Source organism: Dermacentor albipictus, chromosome 1 (genome assembly GCF_038994185.2).
Source record: "Dermacentor albipictus isolate Rhodes 1998 colony chromosome 1, USDA_Dalb.pri_finalv2, whole genome shotgun sequence".
NCBI classification, from domain to species: domain Eukaryota; kingdom Metazoa; phylum Arthropoda; class Arachnida; order Ixodida; family Ixodidae; genus Dermacentor; species Dermacentor albipictus.
This window is the reverse complement of record NC_091821.1, coordinates 131,930,908-131,947,157: the sequence shown is the minus strand read 5'-3', so window position 1 is coordinate 131,947,157 and position 16,250 is coordinate 131,930,908. Positions and strand designations below refer to the sequence as shown.

At 40.6% G+C, this 16,250-nt stretch overlaps 1 protein-coding gene across 2 annotated transcripts in view; it reads right to left on the bottom strand.

Moving 5' to 3' along the window:
• Nucleotides 1-8,076: 8,076 nt before the first annotated feature.
• Nucleotides 8,077-16,250, bottom strand: part of Snx16 (sorting nexin 16) — a 40,268-nt gene continuing 32,094 nt past the window's right edge. For both annotated transcript variants that reach the window (XM_065424517.1, XM_065424519.1), the window contains one exon: nt 8,077-15,063. In XM_065424517.1, coding sequence (XP_065280589.1) covers nt 14,973-15,063 — 91 coding nt within the window. In that variant the 3' untranslated portion in view covers nt 8,077-14,972. The remainder of the gene's footprint in view (nt 15,064-16,250) is intronic.

The following is a 16,250-nucleotide window of genomic DNA, read 5'->3' as shown; positions in this document are numbered from 1 at the left end:
GTGGACTTTCACTGTTCTACCATTTGGGTCATGACACGAAAGACATTTTGTATTTCAGTCTGTTGACAGTTTGGTAAGTAGTGCATACATTGCCTGCTTTGCAGTGTTTTGGCCAGGAAGGTTCACCTGGTTGTAGTAAGGTTTGCTGCACCATTTAGGCAGTAAGCAGGCAATTGATGTAAACCAGGCACCCACATTTGCACAATACACTTTCATGTGCTCTTCAATTGTTTGTGGAAAATACAGGGAAGGCGGGAGATGGAAATTCAAGAGACAAGTCCACGTATCGAAACATTGGCTCCTGCTTTCACCTTCTTCTCGTTTTGCTCTTCAGTTGTTTGCGAAGATGTATACATGCATAAATCCTACAAGTGTTTTTGAAGTCTGGCTGCATGTCACTTTGAGATGCACGAGCACATTTTCTTCAGAACGTAGGGGTAAATAGAAATTGTTAGAACTTACCATAATTTCCTTGATTGCAAGCATGCTCCCTTCAACCACCTTTTTTTTTTCGAGTGGTGTGCTGTTGGCTTTAAGTGGTGTGCTGTTGGTTTTAAAGTGCTAGTGCCATGCACGGGTGTGCCTTATTACAAAGGATGGCATGGAAAGAAGGAACGTGGAATGCTTAGTTTGAGTAAATACAGGACATAGCGCTCAAGCCATCACCAAGGTATGCCAAGTTGTTTTCCAGTACACTTGGTATGCTTTGACTCTTGGCTGTGGCATACGAACACATATGAGAGCCTTTATGGAGCACTTAGAAGCACTGAAGTTAATTAATTCGCATGTTTCCTATGACATGCATAAATATAACGTTCAGGCAACAGCAAATAGTGGCTGCAAGCAACCTTTTTGTTGTTTTGTTTGTTTACTTTTGGTTTAAAATATGTATGACACTAAAAGCGAGTTGTGGCATGTCTACTATTGACCATCGTGTCCCTAAAGAATATCAACATCTTGGCTAAGGCATAGTGAACATGTAATGTCTTGCGAGTGTCAACTATAATCTTGTGTGCATTGTGTACCTGTCTTTCAAAACCAGCTGCTGTCAATTTTGCTATGTTCAACACCCTCGCAAAGCGGCACTACAGTAAAAAGAAAAAAACACCCTTGCTGCACAGCATTGCCTGCATTGGCAGTTATAGTGTTGCGATGCATGCTGCGTGATCGCACGTGACAAAGAAAAGTTTGGCACATGTACTTATTTTACAGCAACCCGCATCCCTGGGATTCTTAACTTTCAGAAGCTGTACACCCACACACTAAAACACAAGAAGACTTGGCATGCAGTTTACAATCTCCAATGTTGCCATGAAACAAGTATCCTGAGTCAGCTGGTAAATGCAGGACCACATACTGGTGCACAGTAACTATAAGCAGTGTCTGCATGCAATATTATCTGGAACATTTTGCACAAGCCTAGCAGTGTCATTATCTATAATTACAGGAATACAGTTGAACCTCGTTGACACCAAGTTACAACTTCCCATTTGCTACGTCATGGTAGTGCAGTCCCAGTAAAATGGCCTCCTGCGTTTCAACCTGCCAGGTCTTATTTCCATTGGTGTTATGAAAAGCTTATTTGTGTTTGAACTGGTGGAAAATCATACAAGTGGTTGAAATGGCATTGTAGATTCCCCCATTAGCTTCTGCTGTGCACAAGCACCACCACATTCTGTCAGCTAGCCAAGGTGGTCATGCCACACTGGATGGCATGAGCGCAAAGACATCCGGTTTTGTAATATCGCTTTGACAGGTTCGTGTGGCATTGTTTTCCACTCAAACAATTGGGTTTCAAGTCTTCGTGAAAAATTGATAAAAGGCTAATTTAGTTTATACTGTATCACTCCCTGCACTTAAGCTTAGCTGCAGATGTGGTGGATACAAGGCCTTGCTTTATAGTGGCAGGTTAAAATATAGCTTTAACATCAGCCAAGGAATTAGAGCCAGGTCAGCCATTAACGCCATTTCAATGGACTGTGTTACAAGACATGATCTTGCAATCTCTTTAATAGAGCAAGCAATTGGTTTAAAATTATTCTTTTCTTCCCTAAACTGCCGATGACTGGAATAACAGTTGAGTCTTACAACTCACAATAACATTTTTGGCTTGTTTCGAGTATACCGAGGCAATATTGATGCATGCTATCATGTTATTTGCTGATTTTGGTGTATCTGCAATTTGTCATGTTCACTTTCTGCTACTCTATTTAAAAGAACTGCCCGTCTGTATTTGTGCCCCACTAAAATTTTCCATTGGAGATGCAGTATAGATAAGTTATACATACTCGACTAAAGTTAAGCAACAAAAGTACACTATGCACCATCTACATGAAGGCTAAAGTTGCACATGTGCTGCCGTGAAAGGGCACGCTCAGATTAAATTCACAAGCTTGCAAAAACAAGAAATGTTTAAAAGATGAAAACTTTCCACATGCAATCCTTACCCAAGTTCTTCCCAAGAATGCACGTACAAAATTTATAACATATTCTTTCAATGCTACATTTTTGCATGTCCATTTGAAAAATATGTCACACACGTGCTTTACCGTATTATACTGTGGCAAGTTTTGCAGAATGTGTTCAGAGAAATTTGCCGAAAGCTTGTTTGAGAAACGAGTTCTTCCCTAAAATACATGCAGGTTTCAAATGCAGTATACTCTACTTTGATGAAAGCCAAATGAAAAGGAACGAGCATTCCATTTATTCAAGGTTTCATTTATGCGAGGGGCACAAAAACCTTTGAATAATGCTTTATTTTAAAAGTGCTGTGTGTTAATTGTTATTACGCTGGGATGCAAGAAAGGGCATAACTGTGTCCAGCTTCAGTATGTGTAGCTTATTTTGCAAAAGATATGCCGAAGAGCAAAAGGTTGCCCAGAAATTCTGCGCATCCATCATGCTCCTGCACAATTTAAGCTCCATGCCGTTTACAGCTGGCTTGATGCTGTAGTGCACTGGATCACAGCTATCCAGGTTATTGTCGCAATAAACTTACCGTTTTACAACCTCAATTGCAGTTACTTTAATGCAAAAAATCATTGTGATGATGTACATCACAGTGAGGATTATCACCTTTTTGTAGTCATTATTGTCCACAACAAGGCAGGCAGCAGAAGGTGCACATTAAGTTAAGCTAAGCAAAATCCATGGAGAAGTAATTGACATCGCAGCAGGGGAATATAGTATGACGGAATCACTATCTCTTACCCTTTGCATTACCACCTCATACTGCATTTGTAGTGCTGCTGTTTTGTACCGTGCAACAGCTGGTGAGGGTTGCATTGCTTTCAGAACAAGTTCCATTTAACTGGAGTCCGCAGTAACTGAAGCCCTGTTTAACCAAAATTTTTTATTATGCATACAGGCAGCCACTTGAAGTCGGTACCAAGGTTTCACTTACCCAGCACTTCAATTTAGGCTAGTTCCATTTAGACAGAATCCACCGTACAAGTGTATTAACCCTTTATGGATGAGCGTTGCCTACAGGCCACACACCAGAAATTTTTTTTTCTTGCCGAATTTTGGTACTCAGTACAGAGTTTCTGACTAAATGTCTTTGGCCAATACTTAATGACAAGTCAGCAAGCATTGTTTGTTGGTTTAGAGCAGGACCATATGACGAGAAAGAAGTTTGGCACGCGACTCGCTTTCGTTTGGAAGAAGTCAGAGGAGGCACACCGATGCAAGTATTCCGGCTGCAGTAGTATCATGCACATAATGTAAAATAAATGCAATGTACACCTACAGTTCACACAACCCCTTCAGGTGGCCAGGTCCACATTTGTGGATGCAATGTTTTTGCCAGTTCTCTAGAATGGCGGCCAAGCAAAAGCAGCAGACATTGAGCTTCAGGAGAACTGAAACCCCCGCATGCTCAACATGCCTTGATTTCACTTCCAATGAGCTCCATACTGCTACAGCCAGCCACTCTGCTGAAAGTACTACCACGTTTGACGAGACGTTTGACATGGAACGTTCTGGCAGCAACCGAGAAAAATTAATCTTTCTTTGCTCGTAATGCATGCACTCAATAATAAAATTGTACATACACTTCAAGCCCGTCACTGAATTTTTAATGCAAAAATGGAGCATTACTGACTTCATAATTAGATTATTAATTACTCTAATTATGATGACTCATCAGAAAATGCACGAAGCATTATCATACCATTTTGTCTTCTTGAAATGCAGTGTCGAGTGCCTTGGAATAAGTTGAGTTTCAAGTTTGCCACATTTATTATAGAGTCCTTCACAATTCGCACCTAAAGGGGCTATGACAAGAGTTATCTGTACAAGTTTCAAACGAAGCTATAGGTGGCGTAGGGTGAAACGCACGTTTAGTTTCTGCCTGGGGTTGCCCCTCTATGCTAAAGAATGTTTCCGCAGAATATATTTTTTTTTCATTAATTATGCTTACTCCCGGTAAATTCGGCACATATAGATGTAAAATAACTTTTTGCGGGTATTTGTACAGGATGATAATTTTTAAGTTTTATGCACTTTTTAAAATAGCCTGTTGCAGATAACATAATTCTAGTCCTCAAGATGGATTATTCAGACAGGTAGACATTACTCACACGAGAAATAGAAACATATATTCAACTAATTAACAAAAGTTAATTATCTTTTGAATTAGTTATTTTATGGTACATATTGCAATTTACGAATTGTAGCTGGTGAGTTTACAAGGCGTATAAATTTGGTATGAATTTCCAAAATGACACCAGTTTGGAGATGAGCGCCATCGAACTTGCCTTAAGATGCACTGTTGTTCCACTTATTTTTTCACAAACCACTCTTTTACACACTGAAGCACAAAATTAACTGGAACACCCATGTATTTCCTTCCACACTTTAGGAAATATCTCGAAACTGATGCCATCCTGGAAATTCATTCCAATTGGATACATCTAGCAAGCTCACTGGCTACAATTTGTAAACTGCAATATGTGCCATAACGTAATTAAGAAGTTAGTTGAATATATGTTTCAACTTCTCGTGCTAGTAATGTAATAATAATCCTGCTCAAGGACAAAAACTATGTTATCTGCAACAGGTGATTTTTAAAAATTCCATAAAACTTAAAAATGATCACCCTGTATGTCTCGTCCTTAAAGGGTTAACAAGACAATGAAAAAGTGCGAGCTGCTAAATAAAATGCATGACAGCCCGACCACAACTCAGATGAACAACCTGAAATGAGTACACAAATGTGGTTTATTTCAAGCCAGCAAAGTGAGGGGACCTGTGGCCTCAAGTAACAGATGTACAAACTACTAAGATATGTGCACAAGCTGGGTTTGAGAACTAAGAAAGCTGCTGCACAGTTTAAGCAGTATTGTGTAAAGATACATATATAAATTGATATGTAGTCCAATCATTATGTGTAGAACTCCCAAGAGTTTTAAAGGGAAATACCAGCAAGTATTTTCATTATGACAATGTGGCAGCTTTAGATTAAGTGCCTTCTGTCAAGCTAGCATAGTTGAACACACTAAAAAAAAGTTAGCACCCTTTGGAGCTTATCTTGTTCCCAGACAACAGGCGTCGTCGATCTAGCTAGCCTTTGCTTTCTCCAATGCTGCGTGCACGGTACATCCAGGTCACAAATGGGATGCACATTATTGCCATATCATTCTTGACAGGAAAGTAGCAAGTGCATGGTTCTCAAGGGGAAAACACACACAAAGCCAGATAGACAATGCTTATTGTTTGGGGACAAGATACAACCCAAAGGGTGTAAACTTTGAGTAAATACATATAAAAATGCATAAGTAACCTTAAATAAGCAGTAAATTAACACAAACTGTACCAGGCAGCCCTGAGACATGCTTCTTGCAATGTCAGTCCAGATGTTACAGAGCAGGCATGCGCCAGGAACAGGACTGCTAGTAGTGACTTAACAAGCTGTGTTCAACTAAAATGAATTTTAAAAGCTCTTGGGGCAAATGGATCTTGGTAACCAATAAAAAAAATGAAGGTCACATTGCTTCTGAAACCGTTATGCTCACATATAAGCTGAGCACAGTCACTCATGGCAAAAGTCTTTCACACATTTGAAAACCACTTCAGAATATTTCAGCACCAGCGCTGCTATTCCCATAGAGTTAATATAACTAACCACACAATCTCTATGGCTGCTCCTGTGCTGATATCACATGTGGTAAGCACTGGGTGACCACATGAAAATCACCCACTTAAGGGCAGGGATCCTGAATGTGCACATCGAGCTCTAAAATTGGCTTGCAGAAGAACCCCACAACGTTCAGCTCCGCCATTTGGCATGCATGACTACAGTTAACATGAGAACACACAGTACAAACTTTGTTCAGATATGTAGGAAACTGCCAAAGTTTCCTTTTATGATGAAAGGACCCTCAAATGCTCATAACCCGATTGGTGTACAACGGATGTATTCTGTATTTCATAGCAAATTTCAGGGTTCATAGCAAATTTCAGGGATGGATATCTCAAAAGTTGTGCTAAAGTATACCTGTCAAATGAATGCGATGCCTAGCTTCAAACTACAACATGTTCCTCAATGTGGATAACTAAACTCAACATTGTCTGTCATGGAAGTAATGCCTGCATCTTGAGATATTCCATTTAATAGGTTACATTCCCACTATATGCCACAGGCTATTTAAAAAAAATTAATTGAGGGATAAAAAAGGGAGGAAAGGGCTTTTGTTTTTAGTGTTTTTTTTTCCAGAAAGTTTAGTGCAAGAATCACCACTATTTTTTTGTCTATTACTGCGAATAAATTTGGCCTTTGTTCGAGACCAATTGCCACTTCATTTCAGAGATCCTCAAGTTTCTTTTCCCCCACTAAACGTAATTACCCATTTATCTAAGGCACTTATCTTTTGACACACTAATTATACCTTGTTTTCACAAGTAAGCTATTAATGATTGCTCCCTGCAGGAGCCATAACACTAAGACATACATTACAGCTGCATTCTCCTATGCGTGGTAGTGCAGGATTCAGACAAACATTATTTGTGTTCAGGAGGCCACTGGCAAAGAGGTGTCCATGAAAAAATAAACACCCGAAATAATGAAACAGAGTAAAGAAAAAAAAAAACCTCATGCAAGAACCAGCATATTTTTTTTTGATAAATTGATGCAGGGTTGCAAACAACTGCAAACCCAAAGTTTTTTTGTTTGTTTTGTTTTTAAACAGATAGTATTCCATGCCACCCTGCCACTCCATTCAGAGCCACTGATTTCAAAAGAACTTTTCATAGGAACCTAATTATTGTCATGACACTGTTCGGTAGCTCTAGCTATGAATGTCACACTGCACACCAATGCACTGTGCACTATCAGGGTGCACAATAAATTAGTATGCACAGGGACACCAGAGAGTCAACAAATGATCCAGGAGGGAAGCAAACATGGGTGCAACAGTTTCTAGAAAATGACTCTAGGAAAGCTACAACAGTACATATAGAGGGCCCTGATGCTTGGCAATTTTTTTAGGGCTCAGATGACTCATTAAAAAAAAAGGGGGGGGGGAATGAAAAGTAGATGATGTGCTGGTACAGCTTTAAACTAACAGTTTGTGGTGTACCGAGCATCCATGTGGGTTATAGGCCACTTCTTGCGTTTGACTTACTGCCAACGTTCTCCTAGCAATATTCACACACACTACACTGCCGAATAAAATTGTTCACTCTGTGCCACCTAAAGCCTGAAACTTTTTTACTGTTCTCAGCTAAAAAGAGAGCAGTGGGGACAAAATATCATGAGCATAGGACTGCAATTTAAACTTGTCAGGTGCTAAGGAAGGCTTATGGCATACAGTAGTAATGAGAAAACTGTTTCTTCATGTCCTGGGCATGTAGCCTGAAAGAGATGCAGTGCATCATTGCACACAGATGTGCATAGAATGCCCTCTTGATTCTTGGCTACAGGCCTTTGCTACAACAAAATGCAGTCTCCTCTTGCCTTCCAAATAGTTCTATAAGCAGCCGTACCTAAAGCTCTTAAGGCACTACTGTCACCATGAATATAGCTTCAGGAAGGAGAACTTGCACTGGAGACAGGACTTAAAGAAAAGAGAAAGGCACTTACTAGCAACTTCCAAGGTTTATTGCAAGCATACAATAAATATATACCCCGATGAAAGGAAGGCAAAACCGAAAACAGAAACAAATACATGTGCATAGAGATGGACAGACAGAAATGAGATTACAGAATCCGGTCGAAGAAAAATACGTAATTTTAGAAGACTATTATGCAACCTGGCATAAAATATTTCTTTCCGTCTTGGTTTTGTCATTTTCATGTGTTGTTTCTATATTTTTCTTTAATCTAGGTACCACTTATCGGATGCTTGAAGTAAGTATTACAGCTACCAGTCTTTAGTGCAGACATGTCTTCTACTGCTTTCATTTTCTGAAGCCATGAGCACAACCCATCACACCTGTACTGATAATGGCTTCATGATGTAATTTAAGGCAGCTATTTTCTTAGTGTTAAAAAAATATATCTCATCTTTCAGCTACACAATATGCACATATGGAATTTTAGATCTCTTAAGCAAAAGAATGCTGCCACAATCTATCAGAATTCACCATGCACTGGTATTTATTCAATGACACAATTAATACACTGTTATGAGGGCACTGCAATGCTTTTTGAACAAGAAAATGTTTGCAATACGTAGACAGCCCTGTAAGGAATGCGCAAACAAATATTATTCCACTGCATGTAGCAGGGAGCCCACAATCTCGCATAAAAGATAGCTCGCTCTTTTCTATGGCTTTCGAGGCCCCCTTATAATGCCCCGTCTATGCTGTCATGGACCTGTATGACATCCAATAAATGCCAGCTACTGGGCGACATTCCACGATCATGAGATACACCCAAGTGAAAGGTCATGCATGCGCACAGAACCCTCCAGACTTCTAGCAAACGAGGAAGCAGTAGTATGGTCAACACGTCCCACCCATCCTGTCACCATTCCTTTGTTGCTCTCCTTTGTCAGATGCTAACATTGAAGGGCTACCATAAATGCACCACGGAAATAAAAAAAAAGCAAAAAGGAGCAAAAGGCAAGGCACTGCTATTGGCACCATCCCAGTTGAGAGATAACATTATATTAAGGAGAAATGGCGAAAGCAAACATTGTGCTTTTTCTATCTTCGTTAATAGTAGGTTCTTCTAAAACATTCCTGTGGGAATACATTAATTAGAAAGGCATTGTGCTCACTTCAGTGCATTCTCAGTTTTGAAGAGAAGGTGTTGCAGGGCCACTTTAAGAGTCGTCAAACAACAGAACACGCCTGCTGTGCTGCACCTGGACAAAGGCGGAGGGAAGGTGTGGGGTGTGAATACAGCCACCTTCTGACAGGGGGTCTCCTTCAATAACAGTGAACCTATTTATCCCGATTACTTTGCCATCAAGCTCTCTCAACACCAAGAATTTAAGCGCACTGTTCCGTCAAGGTGTTAGCAGTTCCAGCAGCTTTTACGGGTTTGGAGCAGCAGTAATAGAAAACAATGGAAAGGATGCAAGCTACACAGTTTTCAGTTCGAACAAACATGATTATACAGCAAAACTTACTCAGGGTTTCACCAAAATACCAAAACTGCCCAAAATAGCTGCTCAGCAACACTGAAACATGTGATGTTTCAAAGCATCCATTTTGAAGGTTCTTTTTTACCTAACTAAAAGATGCTTGCACTCCATCAAATCAAAATGTTCCTGTGAGAAATGCACATACAAACTCTTATTAAACAGCTACAAGCATGATCAGCATGGCTGCCGCACACAATTCACAACAGTGTGGTGGCAGCATTGAAAAGTTTGATATGTCATGCACATTATCTGCATTAGTGAAAACAATCCAATGTAACTCAACCTTGCAAGAAAGAAAGGGGACTGCTTGAGCTGTTCATGTCACATTAGTTAGGCACATTACTGATAAACAAACCAACAATGTGTGACAATAGCTTCATTCCACTAATCTTTGCTGGGCACCAGCATAGCTTCACACAAGGTCCTCCACTTGCAAATCCTTTATCAGAAGGCAACAGCTTAGTAGAAAGTTCCTTCTGACACTGCATTTCATAAAGCACCATTATCCTTATATGGCAGTACAACACATCTCATTCACACGTTCAAAGCCACTTCACATCGCACCTTTAAACAGAGCAGGTTTTCTCAAAATGAGCTACAAGGCACAAAAGTGCAGCCGACGTTTGCTTTAGCAACAACTGGTAAAGCCATTTGAAACGGTCCATCCTCTTGTTAACAATACGCACTAGTTGGCGACAGCCTATAACCTATAAATACAGTGGCAATTACACTGCTGTCTCACTCAGTGAATTTTTAGATATGCCAGACAATTAGGCTCTCATTCCTGTCACATCATGGTAGAGGCGAGCAAAGTATCCTCTCGGGAATCGTGTATTGAAGAGCTGAAGCACAGGTGTGGATTTTGTGGGTGGAGCTTGTAGTGAATTCTTAGGTAGTCGCCAAGTATAGTGCTTGCAAGAGACAAAGCACTGTGTCGAAGTTAAACGAGTAGTGGCACAATTTCCTACAGATATGCGATTGATATGCAATGTTCATAACAAGAACAAGCAAGAGGTGTCGTATGGTAGATATAGCAGAATTGTGCAATGCTGGATAAGCACCCACTGCAGTGGGACATGGTGCTCTACTGCCGAATGCAAATTAAAAAAATTAAAAAGACTGGGGTTTCCCGTGCCAAAACTCCGATTTGATTTGATTTAGACCACTCGGGGCCCTTTAATGTGCACCTAATGCACGATAATGAAACTGACACATGGGTGTTCTTGCATTTCACCCCCCCCCCCCCCCTTCCCTGAAATGAAGCTGCTGCAGCCGAGATTCACTCACGCAAATTTGCCAGTTTGCTTCCCGGCGCCTGCATTTGCAAGAAAGAAATGCAAAAATATCCATGTGTCAAGATCCTGGTGCACATTCAAATACCTTAGGCGATCAGGAGCCATCAACTAGGCTGCTGCTTATGGCCCACATGCAGCTTTAGGGATGTAAAATCCCTGTCACTTACCATGAAGCAGTGTTCTCAATCTTAATCAGAATAAAAAAAAGGTTTAATTGTACATGCAACTATTGTCACCAATCAATACGTAGCCATCCTCATTTCATGTGTGCAAAAAAGAAAAAAAAAGCTATGGATTACTGAATTTTTAAAAACTGCCTAGAACACAATTCTGCCAACTGCTCACAAAATGCAATTTTATTTGTCATGGCCCCAGCCTGGCATGTTTTTTTTTGCATGCTTCCAGCCAATGACAGCTAAACTTTTGTGAACCCCTAGTGCATAGTACAAGGCCTCTCTCCCTTCAGTTTTGTTAAACATTTAATCAGTCTAAAATGACAAAGTCCAAGTAGCTGTCCCTGCTAATAGTAGAAATTAAGGGTAGATGTTCCTTAAATAAAAAAAAAATTATGGGATTTTACGTGCCAAAATGACGATCTGATTATGAGGCATGCCATAGTGGGGGGCTCCGGAAATTTGGACTTTAACGTGCACCTAAATCTAAGTACATGGGTGTTCTTGCATTTCGCCCACATCGAAATGCGGCTGCCGTGGCCGGGATTCGGTCCCGCAATTTCGTGTTTAGCAGCCCAACACCATAGCCTCTAAGCAACCACAGTGGGTGTAGATGTTCCTTAGATAGCCATTTTTTACATTAATAAAGTGGCAATTATCAAAATTGAAGGCAATTATTGAGCCTTATGCAAGTATTCCTTTTAACACTAGCATTCATTTTTATGTAGCTCAACTTATCTTTAATGCGACACCACCAAAGCACCGCCATCTTCATGCTTTTTTTTTCATGTGCTAATCATTTCTAACAGCTTGTGATAGCATATTTTGCTTTTGACGGTAAACTAAATTTATGACATTAGCTTACAGTCTTCAATGGATGTTGTTAAAAAGAAATAACTCTAAATGCCTGCATGCCAGACCAAAACTCTGTTGGAAATGCTCCCTCTCTTTAATAAACATTTATAAGATATTTCAAAGAAAGGACATATACAAAATTTAATTAGAATGAAATTTTAAATGTGCAAAAGACTGCACTTCAATAAATTCTGGGGTTTTACATGCCAAAATCAAGATACATTTATGAGGCACGCCATAGTGGGGGACATCGGATTAATTCTGACCACTTGGGGTTCTTTAACGTGTACCCAGTGAATCATAAACAGGCATTTTTTAAATTTATCTTCCACTAAAATGCAACCACTGCGGCTGGGATTTGATCCTGTGCCACCGGACTTAGCAGCACAACGCTGAAGCCACTGTGCCAACATGGTGGGTGGCTGCACTTTATTGTATGAAAATTAATCTATACTGGAAAACAAGAATTTGCCTGAACATTATGCAAGGACATCACTTTTTTACTATTTTCTTGCTAAGATATCGAATGAGCGAGCTGTGCCCAACAGCAGACACCTTTTTCCCCAAGTGTCCGGCTGCTGTTGCTGTGGCGACTGATCCATGCTTTGAATGGCAGTTGCTGAAACATGCCCAGAGCATAGTTTGTTAAACTGCCATAATTATTTTTGATCAGCTTTTTATTGTCTTTCAAAAATGCTCTTTCATTCTTTTATGCACGAAACTAGGATGACAAAGTGGAATTCAATCAAAACAACAGTGCCATTAGTGATAAACTGTGACAATGATGTGATCATTCCAGTTGCAACTTCCCCTTAAAACATATACATAGAGAAAAATTTTTTATTTCCATTGTTATGTTTATCAGTTCCATCGTAGTTCCACGATTCAGGCTTGGGCATGGAGCTTTGTGACAAAAGCATGTTTAGCAAACAAGCTACGTGGCAATGCCAGACTGTACCCACAAGTGTTCAGGCACAAAAAATTATGCTTTTTTACATTCATATTTTAACTTATGCTGATGGTACTCGGTCTCAAAAGTTCGCAAGTGCTTATGTTCATAGCCAAAGTAGGCACAACAGTGGCAGCTTTGCAGTGGCAGCTCGGCTGTTCGAAGAGTATAGAGTCTCAAAAAGACTGTCTGGACAAATTGCATAATGTGATGGCGCAAGGATGGGGTGGCACGGCTGTCGATGTCGATACAGGCGAGAGAGGTGGCCATCTCCATAGCTGAAGATGCACGAATGAGCTTTCAGGTAAATTATGAGCAATTATAACAAGCTCCACTAGCATGTCTAACACCTTAGCAAAGTTGAGTTTCCAGCTGACAATAATGTTTCAAAGCATCAGATGTCAAAAGGAAAAGCAGAGAACCAGTAGCAACCGTCACCTGCACACCTGTCACACTAAAACTGTGTGCATTTTTGCACTATGCATCACAGTTTTCCACTTTACATACAGGTTGCCCATTCTTCTAGATCCAACCTGTGTTAGTGATTGATCTGCCACAACCAGAGCCTGCTCAGGACATAAAGGGAGCATAAAGGAAGTGCCCTGGAAAACACAGAGGCAGATGGTACATATGGATGCAAAACAGTCGTGCCAGAAGTAAGGGGGGAAGTTGAAAGGGGAGGGTATGACTGCCACTTCACATGACGAGTGTGTGTTCTGTGTTGCTTAACCTTAAGCAGCTAAGCGATAATGAGATTCTTCAGTGCCAAAGTTGCCTGAGCACAATGAAAAACAATGGCATCCTTGTGTAGCACCCAGTATGTTGCCCACTAAACATGCTTCAATATAACTGTATCGTAGTGTCCTATAGAGCTGAGAGGAATAAACAAGCTAGTCATAGTACTCACTAACCGGTTGGTTGGCACCGTGTATTCTGCTTCAAAAAGATGAGAACAAGCAGAGAGAATGGGTAAAAAGAAAAGGAGGAAGACTTCCAAATCCTTCATATCACATGTACAAAAAGAGAAAAAAAAAAGGCGGAAGGGTGACAAAACCCAGTTAATACTGCACAAACACTCTAAGAGTGCACAAAAATAACATAGGTAAATATGTGGTCACCGTTATCCATATATAGCTTGGTTTCTACACGTCTGCAACCACTTCTATGCTACTTTCAAAAACAAGTAGAAAAACTTCTAAAACTTTGCAATGTGTCAAAGTACACAGCTGCATGTTATTCCAGAACAGCCAGGTTGAATAAAGAAAAACATATTTACATAACAAAAGCATGTTACTGTATTAAACATGCCATTTTGGCCATTGTAATGCAGGAAGAATGAGTGTAGCAATTCTCAAGTTCTAACCACCTGTTTCAGCGACTGTGGTTCAAGACAATGGAGGGTGCTACAAATTTTGTATACATGGTACTCCACATGCAACTGTGCAGAGAAAAACTTCTCTACACCATGCCATGTATTTCAAAAACTTCACACACAAGATAGCTGGGTCACAGATAAAATAAAATGACATTGCTCTTACGTAAAAGTACTCCAGTATGTCCAATGCCTCATTAAACATCAATGACAGCCATAATATTCTAGGCACCAACAAAAAAACGAATGCGCCCTGGAGCATTGACACAAACTGCAGACACATTACAGACACGTCATATGCTTCCTGGCAAAGGTGTAATGCTGCTCTCATTTTTTCTGAGAGACTCAAAATAGACTGCAGTACTGTCACTAAAGGTGTGCACTGCTGCTACCAACAGAAACATACCCAGGCTGACACCAATAATACAATACCATTATCTTCACACTAGCTCAAAAGCCAAGAATATTACTTTTCCATTCATATCTTTAATAAACAATCTTAAAATGGCCACTGCCAGACCAATGATATGCTGCAGCATAACACACAATGAGAAGCTTGGTATCAATACTTGTGCACTAACCTCAGTTGTGTTACACATGATAGGAGACTGCAAGATTGTCCCGTGTTTTCACCATGCAGCCAATTGAGAAATTGGACAAAAAAAGTAATAAAAAAATGTCTAATAAGGACTACTTCCACAGTACATTCTGTGCAGATTCTTGGCTTCTGCGAAAAGATCACCGGGCATCTCCGCCGCCCCCAGCTTCAGATGTTGCAGGGCAACTCTCTGGATCCTGATTGGTAGCCACTTTCTTGGAATCATCAGCCCTTTAAAGAGAGATAAGAGAAAGGCAACACTTTATACATGCAAGGCAGTAACATGTGCTGATTATGGCATAACCCGTTAAGAAAATAAGTCTATGAAGCTCCTTCTTAAAGGGACACTAAAGGCAAATGTTAAGTCAATCTAAAGTGATATCTTAGTGCTTGGGAATCTGTAAGGCGTCAATATTATTGCGAACAGGGCCTTAGTAATCGAGAAACTGAGGTAAATGCAGGGCATGATTAGACTCCCCCGGGACATTCAAGCACTTGCCCCATGACGAAAGCACTCTTCAGTTAAATTCTGTCACTAGTACTCAACCACTTGTTGCAAAAACATCATTGTATTTTATTATAAGATGAAATAAAATGCTACTTATCCAGTTCTATTTCATTTTTAGAAAAAAGAACTAATTGAAATTACTCCTGACAACGACGCGGGCGGTCGAATTGTTTCGTTTTCACTTGACTCTGTGCCGCCCAAGCTTTCCCGTTTCAGCAGTTTCGTCATCGCGTAGTGCTGTACTGGTTTTGCTGGCTCACGAAACTCGCACAAACTGCAAGTAGCAGAGAATTCAACTTCCATGTGATGACCCGCAATGCCCGAACGGTCTACGCCACCTGACCAAAAAGCAACTGCAGCGGCGAATCCACCGCTCTGTATTGGCTTGGTGCCGCCGTCTGTAGGGCGCTGTCTTACTCACTGATGGCAGCAAAGGGCGGTGATGGCATATGCAACGGCACCACTGCCCTGGTTAGGCGGCGGAAGATTTGAATTTCGAAAAAGGTATTCGGACCCTTCAGATGCAATTTTCTCGTAAACTAAGTCCTTTCTTGGCACGAAACAAGCATTGCGAGGTTTCTGGAATGGTATTTAAACAGTCCACGTCGACTTCTTACTTGCCTTTAGTGTCCCTTTAAGGGGGCCCTAAACCATCCCTCGGGCTGGGTTAAGTAACATAATCCGTGGGTAGCATACACTGCTGTGAAGATCTTAGCCAAATTTTGCTTTCGCATGCGGTGCATGGAGCTCGCAAGCAGAGCATGAAGTCACCTTTCTCTCAAACACTCTCTTTTCAAATAGAAGCCTCCTCCTCACTCTCTTCCAGGCGCTTTATTTCGTAATACACAACCGTGTTTGGCTTACATTTAGCGCGCTGTAGGCACCAAGATTGGAAGTCGTGGCGTTTTTT